This window comes from Pituophis catenifer, unplaced genomic scaffold (assembly GCF_029215685.1).
Source record: "Pituophis catenifer annectens isolate HBS135680 unplaced genomic scaffold, rPitCat1.0.hap2 SCAF_6, whole genome shotgun sequence".
Classification (NCBI taxonomy): Eukaryota; Metazoa; Chordata; class Lepidosauria; order Squamata; family Colubridae; genus Pituophis; species Pituophis catenifer.
In genome coordinates, this window is record NW_027256886.1 from 88837218 (window position 1) to 88856785 (window position 19568).

At 42.0% G+C, this 19568-nt stretch overlaps 1 protein-coding gene across 1 annotated transcript in view; it reads right to left on the reverse strand.

Annotated features, from left to right (window-relative positions):
- LRMDA (leucine rich melanocyte differentiation associated) overlaps positions 1-19568 on the reverse strand; it is a 1008830-nt gene that overhangs the window by 153981 nt on the left and 835281 nt on the right. The window contains exon 6 of the mRNA XM_070945756.1: positions 8997-9081. Coding sequence (XP_070801857.1) covers positions 8997-9081 — 85 coding nt within the window. The remainder of the gene's footprint in view (positions 1-8996; positions 9082-19568) is intronic.

Consider the following 19568-nt stretch of genomic DNA (forward strand, 5'->3'; position numbering starts at 1 on the left):
CTCATAGATGGAGTACTCATTTCAAACGATCTAAATGAGCTCACTATTAACAGCATTGCCAAAATGGCATTAAGAGTTGTTAACCTAATCTTGTGAAGCTTCTTCTCCGGTAACATTGTACTGCAAACTAAGGCATACAAAACCTTTGCTAGACCAATTCTCGAATACAGCTCATCTGCCTGGAATCTGCACTTATATTGGACATTAATACAATTGAGCGAGTCCAGAGATATTTTACCAGAAGAGTCTCCACTCCTCTGCTCACAACGGAATACCTTATGCCACCAGGCTTGAAATTTTGGGCTTGGACAACCTAGAACTACGCCGCCTTCAGTCTGACCTAAGCATAGTACACAAAATTATTTGTCACAACATCCTACCTGTCAATGACTACTTCAGCTTTAACTGCAATAATGCACGAGCAAACAATAGATACAAACTCAAGGTAAACCATTCCAAACTCGATTGCAGAAAATACGACTTCAGCAACAGAGTGATCACTGCCTGGAATGTAACACCTGACTCTGTTGTTACATCCTCAAACCCCCAAAACTTTAACCTTAAACAGTCTACTGTAGACCTCACCCCATCCCTAAGAGGTCTGTAAGGGGCGTGCATAAGCGCACCAGTGCGCTTACCATCCCTGTCCTACTGGTCCCATTTATTTGTACCCTGTGTTCATATCCATGTTTATACTTATATCTGTTATCTCGTACATGTTTGACAAACTAACTAACTAAATAAAAATAAATAAAGTGTCTTCTTGACGAACCTGAAATTATCATCTCTGGGTTTCTTTCTTTGTTTTCTTCAACCGAGAACCGAGCTCTCTGGCACAAGAAGTTTAAAAGGAAGATGCCACTCACCGAAGCTACCTGGCTAGATGGCTTAGCGGCTAAGACACTGAGCTTGTCGATCAGAAAGGTCGGCAGTTTGGCAGTTCGAATCCCTAGTATAGGTCTCCTGCATGAGCAGGGGGTTGGACTAGATGACCTCCAAGGTCCCTTCTAACTCTGTTACTGTTATACAAGCAATGCTAGCAAGGGAACCTGCTGTCTTTCACTTTCTTGGCAAGGGCAGAACAATGCAAAGGAAGGATTCCAGGGGTGAAATCCAGCAGGTTCTGGAGAACAGGTAGCGGAAATTTTGAGTAGTTCGGAGAACCGGCAAATACCACCTCTGGCTGGTCTCAGAGTGGGGAAGGAATGGAGATTTCGCAGTATCCTTCCCCTGCCATGCTTACCAAGCCACACCCACCAAGTCACACCAAGCCCTGCCCACAAAACCGGTAGTACTGAAGGATTCCATGCTATTTAATGTCCCTTTTCTTTCCTCCTTGCTTCGTTTTTCAAAAATCCTCTCATTTGAGATGAACCAGACTCTTTTTTTTTCTTTTTCCTGGCCTGGTTTCAGCAAATAAACACACATCTGGAATCAAAGAGTTTGTTTTAATTGAAAAGGGCTCCTTTGGCCAAAATGGTGAAATCATGAAAAATGGCCTGTCTTGCAAGCTTTGAAAGGCAGATGATGAAGCTGTTTGGCTACAGACTTTTACCATCCATTGAAATTTATTGACATGTACACCTGCTCCCGTCCCTTGCATGCACATGTCCCCCTCCCCATCAGCATTAATGATTATTAGTTTTTATTCCTTCGAATAACAGCCATGGTTGCAATAAAAAGGTCATTTTAATTCTGTTCGGAGACTTGTCCCTTTTAACAGATAATAGATTAACAGAGTTGGGAGGAACCTTATAAGTCATCTAGTCCAACCCCCTGCTCAAGCAGGAGGCCTTACACCATTTCTGACAAATGGCAGTCCAATCTTTTCTTGAAAGTCTCAAGTGATGAAGCTCCCACCACTTCGAAGTCAAGCTGTTCCATTGGTTGATTGTTCTCACTGTCAGAAAATCTCTCCTCATTTCTAGGTTGAATCTCTCCTTGTTCAGTTTCCATCCATTATTCCTTGTCTGGCCTTCAGGTGCTTTGGAAAGTAGCTTGAACCCCCTCCTCTCTGTGGCAGCTCCTCAAATATTGGAAGACTGCTATCCTGTCTCCCCTGGTTGTGGGATGAAGCTCCCACAACTTCCGAAGGCAACTTCTGTTCCATGGGTTGATTTTCTCACTGTCAGAAAGTTCCTCCTCATTTCTAGGTTGAATCTCTCCTTGGTCAATATCCATCCATTATTCCTTGTCTGGCCTTCAGGTGCTTTGGAAAATAGCTTGAACCCCCTCCTCTCTGTGGCAGCTCCTCAAATATTGGAAGACTGCTATCCTGTCTCTCCTGGTCCTTCTCTTCACTAGACTAGCCCTGCTCAGTTCCTGTAACCGTTCTTCATATGTTTTAGTCTCCAGTCCCCCAATCATCCTGGTTGCTCTCCTCTGCACTTTTTCTAGAGTCTCAACATCTTTTTTATAGTGCATTTGGTGCATCCTGAAGTTCTTGTAGTTGTGATACAATCTTCTTCTTGTGCCATATCTGTCATTGGATGTTGGCAATCCTATTTTTGTCAACAGCTGTATGAAAAAGTGCTGCTGAGTTTTGTCCAAATCAGTCCCTAAGGTTTTGAACCCATGATGTTCTTCTTCTGCCTGGACCTCATTTGTCTTCAATCTTTCCTTGGAGGATTAAGTGAAGGATGCCGTATTTTTCTGGGTGTCGGTGTCACACAGTGGTGAAATCTAAAATTTGTTACTACCGGTTCTGTGGGCGTGACTTGGTGAGGGGGGGGGGGTAATGTGACTGGGTAGGCGTGGCCAATTTTTTCTACAACCTCTTTGGGGAAGAGGTTGTAAAAACATGCTTTCAAAAGGCTCTGACGATCCCAGCTGATTTGCCTGATTGGCAGAGGCTTTTTAAAAAAGCCTCTGCCGATCAGGCAACTCAGCTTGGATCGTCAGAGCATTTAAAAGAAAAAAAGGGTTTTTTTCTTTTAAAAGCCTTTGACGATCCAAGCTGAGCCGCGCGATCATCAGAGGCTTTTTTTTTTTACTTTTAAAAGCATTTTTTCGGCCGAAGAGGTTGTAGAAAAAATGCTTTTAAAAGTAAAAGAAAAGCCTCTGATGATTGTGTGGCTCAGCTGGGCAGGGATTTTTGCTACCAGTTCTCTGAACCACCCGCCTCCATTGCTACCGGATCGGGCGATCTGGTCCAAACCGGGAGCATTTCACCCCTTATCTATCTATCTATCTATCTATCTATCTATCTATCTATCTATCTATCTATCTATCTATCTATCTATTTGTCAGATGGTCTGCCTGCCTGCCTGCCTGCCTGCCTGCCTGCCTGTCTGTCCGTCCATATCTCTCCCTCTCTCCCTCTCTCCCTCTCTCTCTCTCTCTCTCTCTCTCTCTGTCTCTCTGTCTCTCTGTCTCTCTGTCTCTCTGTCTCTCTCTCTCTCTCTATATATATATATATATGTGTGTGTGTGTGTGTGTGTGTGTGTGTGTGTGTGTGTGTGTAGAACTTTGGTTATTCGGGTTTTCTCCCGCGTAAAATTGGAGGTTTCTTGGCAACGTTTCGACGAAGTCTCATTCTTCATCTTCAGGCTGGTGTCTTCAGCTTCGTGCTCCTAGAAGCACAAAGCCGAAGAAGAAGAATAAGTTTTCTATTTTAGATTTTTCCATTGTTGTGTGTGTGTGTGTGTGTGTTTGTTAAATAATAAGACTGAATTTGAGATTTCAAGTGGTTTGGCATCCAGAAGGATTTTGCTTAACGCATTGTAAGCCACCCTGAGTCTCCGGAGAAGGGCGGCATATAAATCAATTTTTTTTTTAAAAAAAAGATGGATTTGGCTCACACGTTTGTTTCATTTCAGAGGAGCAAATAATATTTTGTGCCTTTTAAAACGAAAACGCTGGGGCAGTATGCCAGACGAGATGTCAAATCCCAGGCTTCTTGGAGAGAGAGTTTAAAAAGTCCGAAGTCAAGTTAAATGCACTTCAAGTAAACCAGAGAGGAGAACATTATCCAAGGCTCAATTGACTGTTCGTAAGTTATTTACTTTCAAAGAAAGCGTAATGAAAGGATGCTTTCCAGGTGTTGCAAATGGAGTCTAGAATCCCCCTCTTGGAGACTATAGGTCACCCCTCCAGTTTTCCCATAAAACGCAAGGACGTTTTCTGAACTAAAGCATCCTTAATTGGAGTCAAGGGTGTACTGAGGAAAGAATGAAACACATAAACATGCCATCTTGGAATTCCACCCTTGAGATTTTTCTATTCCCTGAACGATCTGCGTCTCGCATAAAAGAATGAACCAGAGATTGCGTATGTAAATATTGGTAGCTTTTGGGAAAATCTTTGCAACCCAAAGTCAGAAGCAAATGACCACTGCCTTCATTTCGTCTACAAAGGGGCTTGTTTACACGGCTCTGAATCTTCAGGCAAGGAACAAAAGCAGATGTGAATTGAGTTTCCTTAGGGCTCGGATGGAAAAAGAAAATCCAGAATCAACTCATTGGTGCTTGCTCAGATTATGATACATACTAATACTAACACAGGTTGAAAAAAAATCAAAATTGAAGCGAACGCTTCCCCTCCCCCAATATCATCATCATCAAACTTTTATTATTTTTCATTCCAGTTGAGCAATTTTATCAGCTATTTTAAGGGGCTGTCCTGCCCTAATTTAATTTCTATGATTAACACAATATGATATTCTTGTAGCTGTATACATTGATGCCCAAATGAGTAGGACTCCTAGATCCCTCGCACAGTTACTACTATTGAGCCAGGTACCACCTATTCTACACCTGTGCATTTGGTTTTCCTTGCCTAAGTGTAGAATCTGACTTTTTCTCGCCATTGAATTGCGTTTTGTTGGATAAGGCCCAGTGTTCTAAGTCTATCTAGATCAGGAATTTCCAACCTTGGCAACTTTAAGACTTGTGGAGTTGAAGTTCACAAATCTTAAAGTTGCCAAGGTTGGAGACCCCTGGTCTAGAGCCTCCTTCATTGCTAAAGGTTAAACCAGAGGTGGTATTCAGCTGGTTCAGACCGGTTTGCTCGAACGGTAGCGGAAACCCGCCCACCCGCCTCGACTCTATGCCATCCTATTTAGGCACATTTTTGAGGCTGGGCGCATGCACGGAAGCCGTGAATGTAAGCAAAGTGCATGCATGGAAGGCGCATGCATGGGGGAAGTGGGCATGCAGGTGGGGCGAACCAGTGGTAAGGAAATGTGAAACCCACCGCTGGGTTAAACCATAGTTTGGAAAGCAGTCACATTCATCCCCCCAAACATAAGAGTTTATTTTGGTGGTGCAAAAAAGGCCTCGGTGGTGCAGCAGACTAAAGTGCTGTTAAGTAACACTTAGCTGCCAGCTGCCTGAAATTACTGTGAGTTCAAATCTCACCAGGCTCAAGGTTGACTCAGCCTTCCATCCTTCCGAGGTAGGTAAAATGAGGACCCGGATTGTGGGAGCAATAAGCTGACTTTGTGTAAAAAAGAACACTGCTTTGGGGGGGGGGGGCAAAAGCCTTACTAAGCAGGTATATACAAAAGTATGATGGCTATTGCTTAATGCATTATAAGCTGCCCTGAGTCTCCGGAGAAGGGCGTCATATAAATCGAACCAATAAATAAATATTTGCTTGTGCACCGAGCTCATCAGAGATCATCTTTCTCAACTTTTTTTCAATGTGAGTGTCAGAGAGGACCTTCTGATGTGGGGGAAACCAGTAGGTTTCCCCAGAGGAGATGCAACCAACCTTCACCATCTGTTTCATTTGTCACTAGGTTCAAACATGTGTTGGCAAGCTTTCCCTCCTTACATACTGCTTCCCATAGCAGATTGTCCTGATGCTGAAATTCATATTTTTAGCTAAGGCACCAGTGGTGGGTTTCAGCCGGTTCTGACTGGTTCTTGCAAACTGGTAGTGGAAATTTTGAGTAGTTCGAAGAACTGGTAAATATCACCTCTGCCTGGCCCCGCCCCCAATCTATTCACTGCCTCCCAGTCTCCCAGCTGATCAGCTAGAAGGAAAAAATCAGGGCTCGCTTTTCAGCGGGGAGATTGCTTGACAAAGAAGAGGAAAAAAAAATAAGACACCGTCGCTTTAAATTGATAAGCCAAGAAGTCTCCCAACTGATCGGCTAGGCTAAAAGGAAAAAATCAGGGCTCACTTTTTATCTCTGATATTGCTTGGCAAAGAAGAAGAAGAAAACAAGATGCCATTGCTTTAAATTGGCAAGCCAAGAAGCAGCTGCTGGAAGGAGGTTTTTACTTGCAGAAGTGAACTGACATTCAGCAGTTCATTTCTGGGTCAGCTGAACAACAAACTGGATAAGAGGAGGGATTCTTATATGGTTCTATGTTTTTGAAGTTTTGGGGTTTGTGCAACATGGGCTTTGTGTTTCTAAAAAGGTTTAGGTGATTTCCATTGTGAAATATCCTGTCTTGAATGAGTTTTCTGCCTGCTTGTAAATGGAGCTGAACTTCTGGCTTCCACTTTCTATTATCTCTAAGCATCGATAGCTGTTTCCTTCTTACAAAGTTTCCTTTATGCAGCTGGCAGGAATGTGGAATGAGCCTCAGGCAGGTTCCTTGTTAGCAGCTTGATTTTTCCTTGCTTTTCTGAGAGCCTTTTTTTATGAGTAATATTTTATTTGGGAAAATGAACAGGGGGGGAGTTTGATTCCTTCCCAGAGCAGGTTAGTGGGGTGGGGAAGGAATGGGGATTTTGCAGTATCCTCCCCTGTCACGCCCACCAAGCCATGCCACGTCCACCAAGCCACACCCACAGAACTGATAGTAAATTTTTTTGAAAACCACCAGTCTAAGGCACTGCTTATAAATCCCCCCCACCTCCATAGAAGAGTTAAGCGTGTAACAAATTCACCAAAATAAGACCGTATCTACATTTCCCTCCTTCTAAAAGTTTGAGAGCTCTGGTTTTCCCGCTGTGAATTAGACTGCACACTATCTATATACCACTCAAAAGAGACAATCAAAAAAGCCCAAAAGGAAAGAAAAAAACACCAAAACACTTGCTCACCTGCAATCAGGGGTGGGCTGTTGGGGGTTCGCAGGAGTTCGGGAGAATCTCTAGCTAAGTTCAGAGGTTCTGTGCAGTTCAGAGAACCCCCAAATCCCAGAATTAACACTAGACCAACAATCAAGGATTAAACCATACCCCAATCAAGGAGACAAACAAGCTAACAGCAAACAAGCAAGGAACCACCAAGAACAGTCTCACCAATACTGACAGGGCAAGCCACTGATCTATAAAAATAAGAGCAAACCCCACCCCACTTCTAATACTGATGATGTTACCTAATTTGGTAATGAAACATCTGCAAGAAAATAATAACCAAGCACCCCATTATTATATTCTCAGGATCTGATTCCAAGTTAAAGGTTCTTCTTAAGCTTACTATGATGACAAGAAACACTCTTAGTCATTTTACTCATGACACATCCATAACTTTGTTTTCCATTCAAAATTTAAACAGCCCACTTCCCAGCACATTTTCACAGGCGCTGAGATCTTTGTATGGGAGAATGAAAAACTTGGGAGAAGAAAAATATGCTAACCGTAATAAATACATTTCCAAAACACAGGTCAGAGATCACCATGAATCAACTTAGCAAGGAGCCTTGGAACCATTTACTTCTCTGGAACTTTATGTTCAAGTCCCAGACTGTTTTCCAGAACTCCAGGATCTTCTCCTAGGTCCTAGGACAGTGGTGGCGAACCTATGGAATGTGTTCCAGAGGTGGCACACAGAGCCTTCTCTGTGGGCACGCGCGCTGTTGCCCCACCTCTGTTTTGGGTCTCTGTCATGCATGCGCGTGCGCCTCCCACTGGCCAGCTAGTCTTCAGGTCTCTGATGCGCATGCGTGGGGCTCGTGCATACATGTGCAGGGCTCGTGCGCACATGCACCCGCCCCTTGCAGTTTGGGCACTCGATGCCTAAAAGGTTTTCCCTCACTGTCCTAGGAGATTATAAGATAACCTAATATCAAAAGGGATCATTTGTGTCTCCTGTGCACCTGTTTATAAAGCATAGAGTCCTTTCTTTGGCTGGTGTATTTGCTACCATCTGTACAATTTCCACTGAAAAAATAAACCAAAGAGAGTCCCTCTCTCTATATGCAAATCAAGTTCACTGTCATTTGTTTCTGCTGTGGAATAACAGAAAACACTAACTTTCACCTTTTAAAAACAAATAGAATGTGTTTGCAATATTTCCTGTATACCAAAGGGAATTTTTCCATAGACTCTTAACAAGGAGTCCTTCCATCAATATTATATATTTTAAGGGAGGGAAGGAGGGAGAGAGGGAGGCAGGCAGGCAGGCAGGCGGGAGGGAGGGAGGGAGGGAAGGAGGCAGACAGGCAGGAAGGAAGGAGGGAGGGAGGGATGGAGGGAAGGAAGGAGGGTGGGAGGGTAGGAGGCAGGTAGGCAGGCAGGCAGGAAGGAAGAAGGGAAGGAGGAAGGGAGGGTGGGAGGGAGGGAAGGAGGCAGGCAGGAGGGAGGGAGGGAAGGAAGGAGGGGGAGGGAGGGCAGGCAGGTGGGTGGGCAGGTGGGTGGGAAGGAAGGAAGGAAGGAAGGAAGGTTATCCTTTTCCTATGCTTTTTGTATTACTGATTTGTAAAAAGACTGACTTGAAAGGAAAAGTACTGAGATGAATGCAAACAGAAACTGCAAATGAAATATGCTTCAACGTTTTTCTTACCAAGAAAGTTGCAGATTTCTTGAGCTCATCAGTGACACATATCTGTTAAGAAATACTACCAGTCATTGTTTCTTTGCTGAAATAAAGAAACTAATAGATTCATCTGTTGCCAATAGAGAACTGTTTGGAGCTGGTTTAAAATAAACAAAATTCTAATTTAGCCAAGTAGTCTTATGGGTGGTACATCATCCTCAGGCAGCCAAATGACTGAACAGAGCTGGAATGAAGTCTAATGGTCAAATAAAAACGCTTACCCTTTATAGTAATTCACAACAATATGGTTTTGCATAAGCATGGCTGGATTTCTGTTTACCTCTGTGGTGGGTGAGGTTCCTTGTTCCGGAAGGCAAGGGTGTGTAGGACATCTGAGCTGAGGTAGAAACATCTTCCATGGAATCCTGCAACAATAAAACTGGAATAATTAATATTAAAGTCTATACAGATAGTCGTCAACTTACAACATATTTGTATAGTGACCACTCAGTTACAACATCAATCAGAATCAATCAATCAATCAGAATAAAGCATTCCAAGCATTCTGCTCCTTTTCAGGATAAAGCCAGATATCTTCATAACTTGAAGGTTCAATGTTAACCTGGCAAACTACGGTTGCTTTATATCGATCAGGTGGATGCCTTTCCCTAGTAGATCTCCTAGGTCAGTGATGGCTAACCTTTTTGCCATCGCATGCCAGGAGAGGGGGCGGGGGAGGGTCGCGCGTGCACATGCCCACGCGCATGTGTGTGCAACCCCCTCCCCCCCTCCCCTCCCCCGCTCCTGGCACATGATGGCCTGGTAGGCCCGTTTTTCTTTCTTACCTGGTTCCAAATCCTCTCCGTGTATCTGGGAACAGCGAAAACAGCCTTTCCCACTCCCTTGGAGGCCCTACAGAGGCTGAAAGGGCCCATTTCCCAACTCCCGGTGGGACAGGAAGTGATATTTTTTACTGTCCCCAGCCTCCAGAACCTCTCTAGGAGGCTGTAGGAGCCTCTCTAGGAGTCTGTAGGAGCCTCTCTAGGAGTCTCTGGAGGCTGGGGACAGGAAAAAAATGTCACTTCCTGTCCCACCGGGAGTGGGGAAATGGGCCCTTTCAGCCTCCGTAGGGCCTCCAAGGGAGTGGGAAAGGCTGTTTTCGCCATTCCCAGATACACAGAGAGGATCTGGAGCCAGGTAAGAAAGAAAAACGGGCCTTCCCCACCCACCCCACGCCCTCCAGAGGCAGGAAACAGCCTGTTTCCCTACTTCTGGTGGGCCCAGAAGGCCCAAAAATCAGCTGGCCAGCACGCGCATGCATCCCAGAGCTGAGCTGGCGTGCCCACTAATATGGCTCCGCGTGCCACCTGTGGCACACATGCCATAGGTTCGCCATCACGGTCCTAGGTAATACAGGACTTAACAGCAGATGGTTCATCTGACTCCTCCCCTAAAACTACCTCCTCTAAACCTACTTCCTGTTCTTCCTCCTTGATAGAGGATTCTACATCATCTAAATCCTCAGGAATATCATCAGGAATATGATGCTTTATACTGACAGTATCATTATCATGTCTATAATCTGCACGCTCTAGTTTATCCCATCCTTCGTGCTCTAGAAATTTAGCACTTGCACTACAGTAAACACTAGTAGTTCCCTGTGCCCAAAATCTAAAAGACCTATGATTTGATTCATAGCCAACGAAAAACATTTTTCTGGCTCTTTGTTGATCCTTTCTCCTTAAATTAGATGGAATATGTACCCAAGCTGGGGTTCCAAATGTATGTAAGTAACAGATTTGGTTTCCTCCCATGCCATAAGGTGAATGGTATTTCACCTGTAGAGGAATGAACCACATTGTTTAACACATGGTTAGCATACATAACAACCTCACCCCATAAATTTTCAGGCAAACCAGAATCTGTCAACATACTTCTAGTCATGGCTTGTAATGTTTGACCTCTTCTCTCGATATACGAATTATGTTGTTCTGGTCTGTACGGAGCAGACCATTTATGCTGGATCCCTGCATCCTGCAAAAACTTTTCCAAACTTTGGTTGGTAAATTCTGTACCATTATCAGTCACTAAGCATTTAACCTTAAATTTCTGTTTCCTTTCCACAAAAGGTAGCCAGTTGTTAATAAGCTGGAATGTTTCACTTTTTGTTTTCATTAGATAACAGAATCCGTATCTTGAATAATGGTCTACTATGCTCAGAATATAGCAGGCACCTATGCTAGGTTTTTTGGGTCCAATTAGGTCTACAAACACTACTTCTAATGGATTTTTGGTTTTAAAACCATTAACATGGTTTGCTGGTGTTACCCTACTTTTTTGCTGACTACAGGCATTGCAATTTAGATATTTACTACAGGCTTGTAGTTTTATCCCTTCAGATAACTGAACTGTTTTCTTTAACGTCCTGAAATTTAAATGCCCAAGTCTCCGGTGTAACAGATGAATACATTCATCATGTGGTTTAACATTCTTATAAACAGACTTAGATTTAGCCACCAATACTGGGTTATCCCTTAAAATAAATAAATCATTTTCTAAACTTGCAGTAACAACCTTGCCATCTTTCTCAATAAAACACTTATCATTTTTAAATGTTACTGTAAACCCAAATTGCAATAATGATTTAACAGATAATAAATGGAATTTTAACCCAGGAATATATAACACAGGCAATGGTTCATTACTAAATGACCAACGAGCAACACCCTCTCCAGCTACCTTAACCTTCCAGCCATTTGCTAGTTTAACATGTTGGTTACTCTTCTCCATTTTAACAAAAAATTTTCTATTTCTAGAAATAGATTGAGAAGCACCACTGTCAACAACCCAACAATCCTGGTTAACATCAGTAGTTGAACTGGATATAGCTAAATTACAACCCTTCTTGGGTCTAGTATTGTCCCTAACAGACATTTTCTTATTCTTACAATACTTAGCTATATGCCCTTTAGCCCCACAAGCAAAACAACGTTTTACAAAATAGGCAGTTGAGTACATTTTTTCTTCTTTTGGTTGTTGCACTCTCAACTGATCCCTTTCTTGTCTTCTTTTGGATTCTTCCAATAACCTACCGGTTATGTCAGCCAATATCAGTTCATCTCTGGACAAAACCTCTAACGAAGAAACATAGTCATAATAACTATTGTCCAATGAAGAAAGAATTATATAAACTTGTTGTAGTTCTGAGAACACAAGTTCCTTTTCATGCAGCTCCTGGAAAATTCTGGTCATGGATTCCAAATGAGCCATCATATCTCCACCTTTAAGAAGATGTTGTTTAAATAATCTCAGTGTGAGATAAATATGAGCACCCACAGAGTCACGAACATATAGTCTCTTCAACTTGGTCCAACACCTAGCAGCAGACTCTTTGCCACGAATATGGACAAGCTGCTGGTCACCCAGTGTTAGTCCAATAATGCAAAGAGCTCGTTCATTTTCTCTGTTAAACTTGGCTATTTCCTTCTCATCTTCTTCATCAGCAGGATTCCATGCTGTTACATCCGGTGGATTATTAACTATGTCCCACAGTCCTTCTCTATGCAGAAGTAGACTACATTTTGTAGACCAGGATACATAGTTTGTTCCATCCAGCCGGGTTATCATGGAAAAATTTGCTGCTTGTTCAAGTTCCATCTTCACTTGGATTGTTTATCACAAACACAGAGAAACGTTGCTGAGAGTAATGAATAAGAGTTATGCAAACTGGTTTATCAAAAGCTTACTTTATAGTAGAAAAACAGTCTCATAGTCTTTAAACAAATTCCAAGTCTTTGCCAGTAAATCAGTCCAGTAGTTAGAGATATCTTCTTACCAAACAAACATTAGTTGGTTAGAATAACAAACTCACTCTGGTTCACAAACCACGATGGCAGCAGATCCATCAAACCATGATTAGCAGATAGCAACTCCTCTCAATGGCAGCATATCATACTCTGGTAGCATATCACATCAGCTTCATACACAATGGCAGCATATCATAGCAGCAACTGAACACGGTACAATACCTTCCTTAAATACTCTCACAAACAGTGATTACCTAATTACAGCATGACTCAACATTAAAGCCTTAAAGTTACACAATAGATATTCATATTAAAGTCACAGAGCACATATATTGCCTGGACAACTTGTTAGGCTCAAACCATAACCTAACAGAGATGGAAGGGACGTCTAGTCTTGGAGGTCTTCTAATCTAAACCCCTGCTCAAGCAGGAAACCCTATACCCATGATGGCGTGCCAGAGGTGGCATCAGAGCCCTCTCTGTGGGCATGCGCACCGTCGCCAGCTTTTCTGGGTTCCGTTGCATGCATGCGTGCCAGACAGCTGGTGTAGCATGCATGCGCATCGGCCAGCTGCTTGCACATGAAGACCAGCTGCCAGAACCCAGAAGAGTGCAGCTGTCCGGCGCGCATGCATGCAACAGAATCTGGAAGAGCAGATGGCCACTGCACGCATGCGCACTGGCCATCTGCTCTCTTCCAGGTTTCAGCGCTCCAGCACGTACGCTCCAGTTTCGGCACTTGGTGCCGAAAAGGTTAACCATCACTGCCCAATACCTACTTTAGACAGGTAGCTATCCAGTCTCTTCTTTAAAAAACCCTTAAAAACAACTTCTGGAGGAAATCATTCCACTGGTTAATTGTTCTCACTGTCGGGAAATTTCTCCTTAGTTCCAGGTTGTTTTTCTCCTTGATGAGCTTCCATCCATTGTTTCTTGTCCTGCCTTCTGGTGCTCTGGAAAATAAATTGTCCCCCCTCTTCTTTCTGGCAGCCCCTCAAATACAGGAATTGTGCTATCATGTCACATCACTGAAAAAAGTGACTTATGACCATTTTTCGTAGTTCTGACCGTTGCTGCAGTTTCCATCATCACATGATCAAAACTGAGACACTTGGCAACCGGTTCGTATTTACGACGGTTGCAGTGTGAAGGGTAATCACGAGATTTCCTTTTGTGTCCTTCTTGTAAACAAAGTCAATGGGGAAGCTGGATTCACTTAACAGCCATGTTACTCACTTAACAACTGCAGTGATTCTCTTAACAACTGTGGCAAGAAAAAGTCATAAAATAGGGAAAAACTCAATCACTATCTTGCTTAACAACAAAACTATTGGACTCCTTTGTGGTAATAAGTGTTAGTGTATAAGAAATTATGAGCTGGGATAGCCATAACAATAAGCCAGCCAATGGGAACTGTTTGGTGACTAAGAAACAGGATCTGTTGTGAGCCATGGGAACTGACTCAGAGCATGGGCATGGATTAGCTTGACTGATCTGTAAATATATATAAAAGTTGGTCTGTCCTTGCATTATTGCTTCTGTGATTATGTGCTTCCATGTTTCTGTGCTTCCGGATTCTGAGTTCTGGTCCTGGCTTCTGCTGCATGGGCGTTGTATACATGCATCATGCTTTATATTATTGTATATAAACAAGTTTCTTCTATAAATGAATCCTGCTGAATTATTTACTTGTGTGCTGGTTGGATTGCTGCAAACTCTAACAATAAGTTAAGCTGATATACAGAAGGTATAAAACAATCATGTTAGTGACAACATTTACACAATTATAATCCATTCACAATTATAATTGTAATCTGGAGTGCAGATAGTTTCATTCTTTCTGGGAAGTATCTTGGAACACTGAGTCCAGCCTAACTATCTTTGAATGAAGCTAAATGATCCCAAATATAACGTGCATAGATCTATTCGGTAAAATAAAACATAAATGTTGCATTCCTTTGTAATTTTTTTTTAAAAAATAGATAAAATATGTGATTGTTGCAAAGTTGCATAAACACAGAAAATTCACAGAATTTATGTAATGGTTCTGTAAATATCAGAACACATAATAACCCTTATAAGAACACTTGGTGTAGATTACAGTTTTAAAAACACCTCGGATAAAATTATGGTGCCCAGGGTGACAAAGTTTTTTTAAAATCAAATTGCATTTACTAACAACATTTAGGCTGGCAATATCTGGATATTACTGAGGCACATTTTTAAAGATGGTTATTTTCTGGTAAATAACATTTGGAGTATACATTCCTGTAAAATATGTTTTAATATTAGGCTAACTGCTATAAGCAATGTTTTTGCTAGAAATCAAAGGTGAATATCGAGCAATGAACACAAGGAATCAGTGGCAGGAAGATAATTACATATATTGATCATTAAACTCACTCTTACCGTGAAAAAAAAAATGTGTTTTTAAAAATATAGTCACTGTTCTATTGCAACAGTTTGTTAGTGTACTCAAAAATCCTTAAGATGAATTGCATATATGTTGACCAGACAATGCAGTTTATTTTCCTACTTTGTTTGTATCATATCTTTACTATTTTTACAAATACCTCAAGGTGGTGAATAGACCTTGCTCCTTACAGTTTTGGTCACCACATTACAAAAAAAAAAAAAAAAGATGATGAGACTGTTGGAAGAAATCTCCTTCTAGGTTCTGCTCCAAGTGGGGAAAAAGACACTGGAAACATGGAGACTGCTTGGAAAGATGGTTTAATGGTGGACAGGATCACATGGCTTGAGTTCCTGAACAGAAAAGGGTCAGATAAAGGGAGTCCTTGGGTTTTTATGCTCTCTCTGGCTTTGCATTTCCTGGGCCCCCGAAAGAGTATCCTGATTGGTTGTCAGACTCCCAGGGCATGGGGGTCTTAGCTAGCCTTGCTGGCTGATGGTCACATGTGCTTCCCAGGTCACATGTGGTGAGTTTCTGTTGCTAGATGGGTAGAGGGCTAATCCTATCTTTGTTGGATCTTTGGCAATTCCTACTATGGCTTTGCCTGAAGCAGGTAGATCTTTGTTATGTAGAATAGACTGGCCCAGGCCTTAATGGCCCATTGCCAAAGGGTGGGGGGCAGGAAGGTGGGAGCTGCTTTGTCTGTAAAATATGCTTCTCCATTTCTCATCCAGGGAAATATAATATTCTGCCTTTTTCATATTTCCCAAAATATTTCACTCTTCCAGGAAAGGGGTGGGTGCTAACTTCCTACAAGACTTTGGAAAAAGTACAAAGAAGAGCAACTAAGATGATGAAAGGCCTGGAGACAAAAACATATGAAGAACGGTTGCAGGATTTGAGTATGGCTAGTCTAGAGATAAGGAGGACTAGGGTGATATGATAGCAGTATTTGAGTATTTGAGGGGCTGCCACAAAGAAGAGGGGGGTCAATTTATTTTCCAAAGCACCAGAAGGCAGGACAAGAAACAATGGATGGAAACTAATCAAGGAGAGAAGCAACTTGGAATTAAGGAGAAACTTCCTAACAGAGAGAAACAATTAACCAGTGGAACAGCTTGCCTCCAGAAGTTGTAGGCGCTTCATCACTGGAGGTTTTTAAGAAAAGACTGGACAGCCAACTATCTGAAAAGGTATAGGGTCTCCTGCTTGAGCAAGGGGTTGGACTAGAAGACCTCCAAGGTCCCTTCCAACTCTAATCTGATGGATGGATGGATGTTGGAGTCTTCTAATCCAGCCCCCTGTTAAAATAGGAGACTCTATACCATTCCAGACAAACAATTGTCCAGTCACTTCTTAAAAATCTCCAGTGATGGAGCATGCACAATTTCCAGAGTAAGCCATTTCACTGATTAATCTGTTCTCATTGTCATGAAATTTCTCCTTAGTTCTAGGCTGCATCTCTCCTTGATGATCTTCCACCCATTACTTCTTGACTCAGATTCTTTGCAGAATAGGTTGATCTTCTCTTCTCTGTGACAGAAAGCAAGCTTACTGTCATAAGGCAGGGCATTCAATTTTGGTCCTTCCTCACATTGAACTTTCCATGTCAACAACTTCTACTCTTAAAAGTCCATCATGTTTGATACAGGTTGAGGAATTAGCAAACATGGGGCCTGTCAAGGGTGGAAAAAGGAAGCTCAGGCAGTTCAAGTGTATAGTAGGGTTTCTTGGAAGCTCAAGCTCTCTACAAGAATCTGAACTACTAACAGTCAAAACAAATTGGTGGTAGATGAGAAGCAACGGAATTCAAGTTGGGCTGAGTTGGACAGAGTTCATGTAGATGCAAAGAGACTCAAGACTGAGGACGCATTTGACCCCTCCCTCAGGCTCAGCCTGGTCATCTCCAAATGGGCTCTCACTTGAGTAAGTGGATGTCCTTGTAGTAAGACATCCCGTAATTTACTACTTTCTCACAAAGTTTCTTAGCAATTGAAAACTTTTCTCCTCCTTTCAATCACTTCTTGGCCGTTGTTTCATAAACGATCTGTCAGTTTACAGGGCCCATGTAGGAGACGGTTGCTGGAATTGGGTATGTTTAGTTTGATGAAAAGAAGAACTAGGGGTAACATGATAGCAGTGTTCCAGTATTTGAGGGGCTGCTACAAAGAAGAGGAAGTCAAGTTATTCTCCAAAGCACTGAGGGCAGGACAAGAAGCAATGGGTGGAAACTAATCAAGGAGAGAAGCAACCTAGAACTAAGGAGAAATTTCCTGACAGTTAGAATAATTAATCAGTGGAACAACTTGCCTCCAGAAGCTGTGAATGCTCCAACACTGAAGTTTTTAAGAAGAGGTTGGATAACGACTTGTCTGAAATGCTATAGGGTTTCCTGCCTAAGGAGGGGGTTGGACTAGAAGACCTCCAAGGTCCCTTCCAACTCTGCTATACTATTCTATTCTTCAATCATTAATGTCAGATGTGTCTAACTGTGCAGGAGTTCAACATGATTTTTGTCCTGGTCAGCATTCATTCAGGAGGAAGGAAGGGAAAAAATAAAATCTCCAACATGTGATATGCAAAGGTTTATTTATTTAAAATACAGCAGGCCAACACCTTCTTTGTAGTTCTTGTAAAATCTGACCTGCCACGGAGATAAATATTTTGGGTGTCATTTTAAAGAAGCAAAATGGGGCCCCTTAAGTCAAGAATTGTTGTTTCTTATACTGAAACTTCCTCCCCTTATCCTGCCTAAGGTAAAGGTTCCCCTCGCACATATGTGCTAGTCGTTCCTGACTCTAGGGGGCGGTGCTCATCTGTGTTTCAAAGCCGAAGAGCCAGTGCTGTCCGAAGACGTCTCCATGGTCATGTGGCCGGCATGACTCAACGCCAAAGGCACATGGAACACTGTTACCTTCCCACCAAAGGTGGTCCCTGTTTTTCTACTTGCATTTTTTACCTGCTTTCGAACTGCTAGGTTGGCAGAAGTTGGGACAAGTAACGGGAGCTCACCCCGTTACGCGTCACTAGGGATTCGAACCGCTGAACTGCCGACCTTTCGATCGACAAGCTCAGCATCTTAGCCACTGAGCCACCGTGTCCCTTTATCCTGTCTACCCCTGATTTTTAAAAAAACACACACACAAACAAAAAAAAAAAAACCAGACCTCAACATCTTGATAAAGCTTGGTGAGTTGAGTTGACTGAAGTAGTTTCCCTAAACATCTGAGATTAAAACCAAAACCAACCGAGAGTTCTATAGAATAGAACTAGCAAAGGCAACTGACAGGGACATTTGTAGCATATGATCAAGTTTAGCATGCAAGGTGAAGAATGGAGGATATTCACCTCAGAGAAAACTTCTCTGATGTTTCCAAGCAATCTAACAACGCTATGCAAACCACAGGTGCTTTCCCTATGCTGCATTTTGACTTGTCTGCAAAACCCAGGTAGTGTGTTTAAGCTTTTGTCACTTTTTTTTTAAAAAAATGACCTATTCACCCCTCCTCTAGGTTACTCTGACGGATCAAAAGAAACAGAGCCGGTCGATTTGAGACCTTTTCAAATATTTTCTGCCTGCTCTAAGGCTCTTACTTGAAAAACCCCCGATAATAGCAAAGATTTCTCCCTAGTAGTTTTAATCTCAATTTTAGGCTGTTGACAGTTTGATGATAGCTTTTCTTAAAATTACTGGAAGGAAACTCTGCCTTTTCAGCAAATCCCACTGACAGATCAAAATCCAAGAACTTTTAAAAAGGTATACTGGAGTGAAGGGACAATTTAGCTTTATTCTCTACGTTAAGAAAAGCAAGATCAGAAGAATTGTTCACAGGCCCTCTCAAATGCTTTTCTGTGTATAATTCCCTGTCACAAAAATACAAGAGTCTCATTACCTCTCCGCAGAGTCTGCGGTTACAAATGCTAGTTAATTCCACGCTGAAACTATTTTGCAGAAATTACAGCTGGCTGAAAAAACATATATATGCTGATTTACATAATGGGAATATTGCCTATGTAACTACCCAAACGCCCCATTTTAAGCAACAAATGACACAGCGCCCGTACCCATTTTCCAAACACCAGTTGTAAAGAAGAATGATACGCTTGACTATTTGCCACAATATTTGGATACCGAAAGGACTGACGTGTGACAGCTCGCACTGTTGACAGTTTTGACAATCACGCTGGAGGTTTCAGGTGTGTGAAAAAAAATGACCATGAACGGACCTTTATGACTGAGAGAAAGGGAAAGAGAAGGATAGGAAGATGCAAACAAAAATTAAAAGTTACCTCTTTTCATCAGTGGGCAAAGCAATGTTTTATTTAGCGATTTATTCCAAGTGAAATCTAGAGTACTGTGTTGATTTCCCAAAGTTTATCTCTGAGTATACCAAGAATTGCTCCATAATTTTTTTGCCAGATGAAGCTATCATCTTCAGAAATTGCAAGCATGTTCTGATGAAAATGCAATACATTACATTCAAGTTTAAAAGAGACCTAGTTTATACTGTTTAAAGGACTCCCTTCAACAATATTCGATAGATAGATGATAGATAGATAGATAGATAGATAGATAGATAGATAGATAGATAGATAATCTATCTATCTATAAATATCTATATATCTTTAGATATAGATCTATATTTCTCTATATTTCTATCTATTTATCTCTATCATCTAGAGAGAGAGAGAG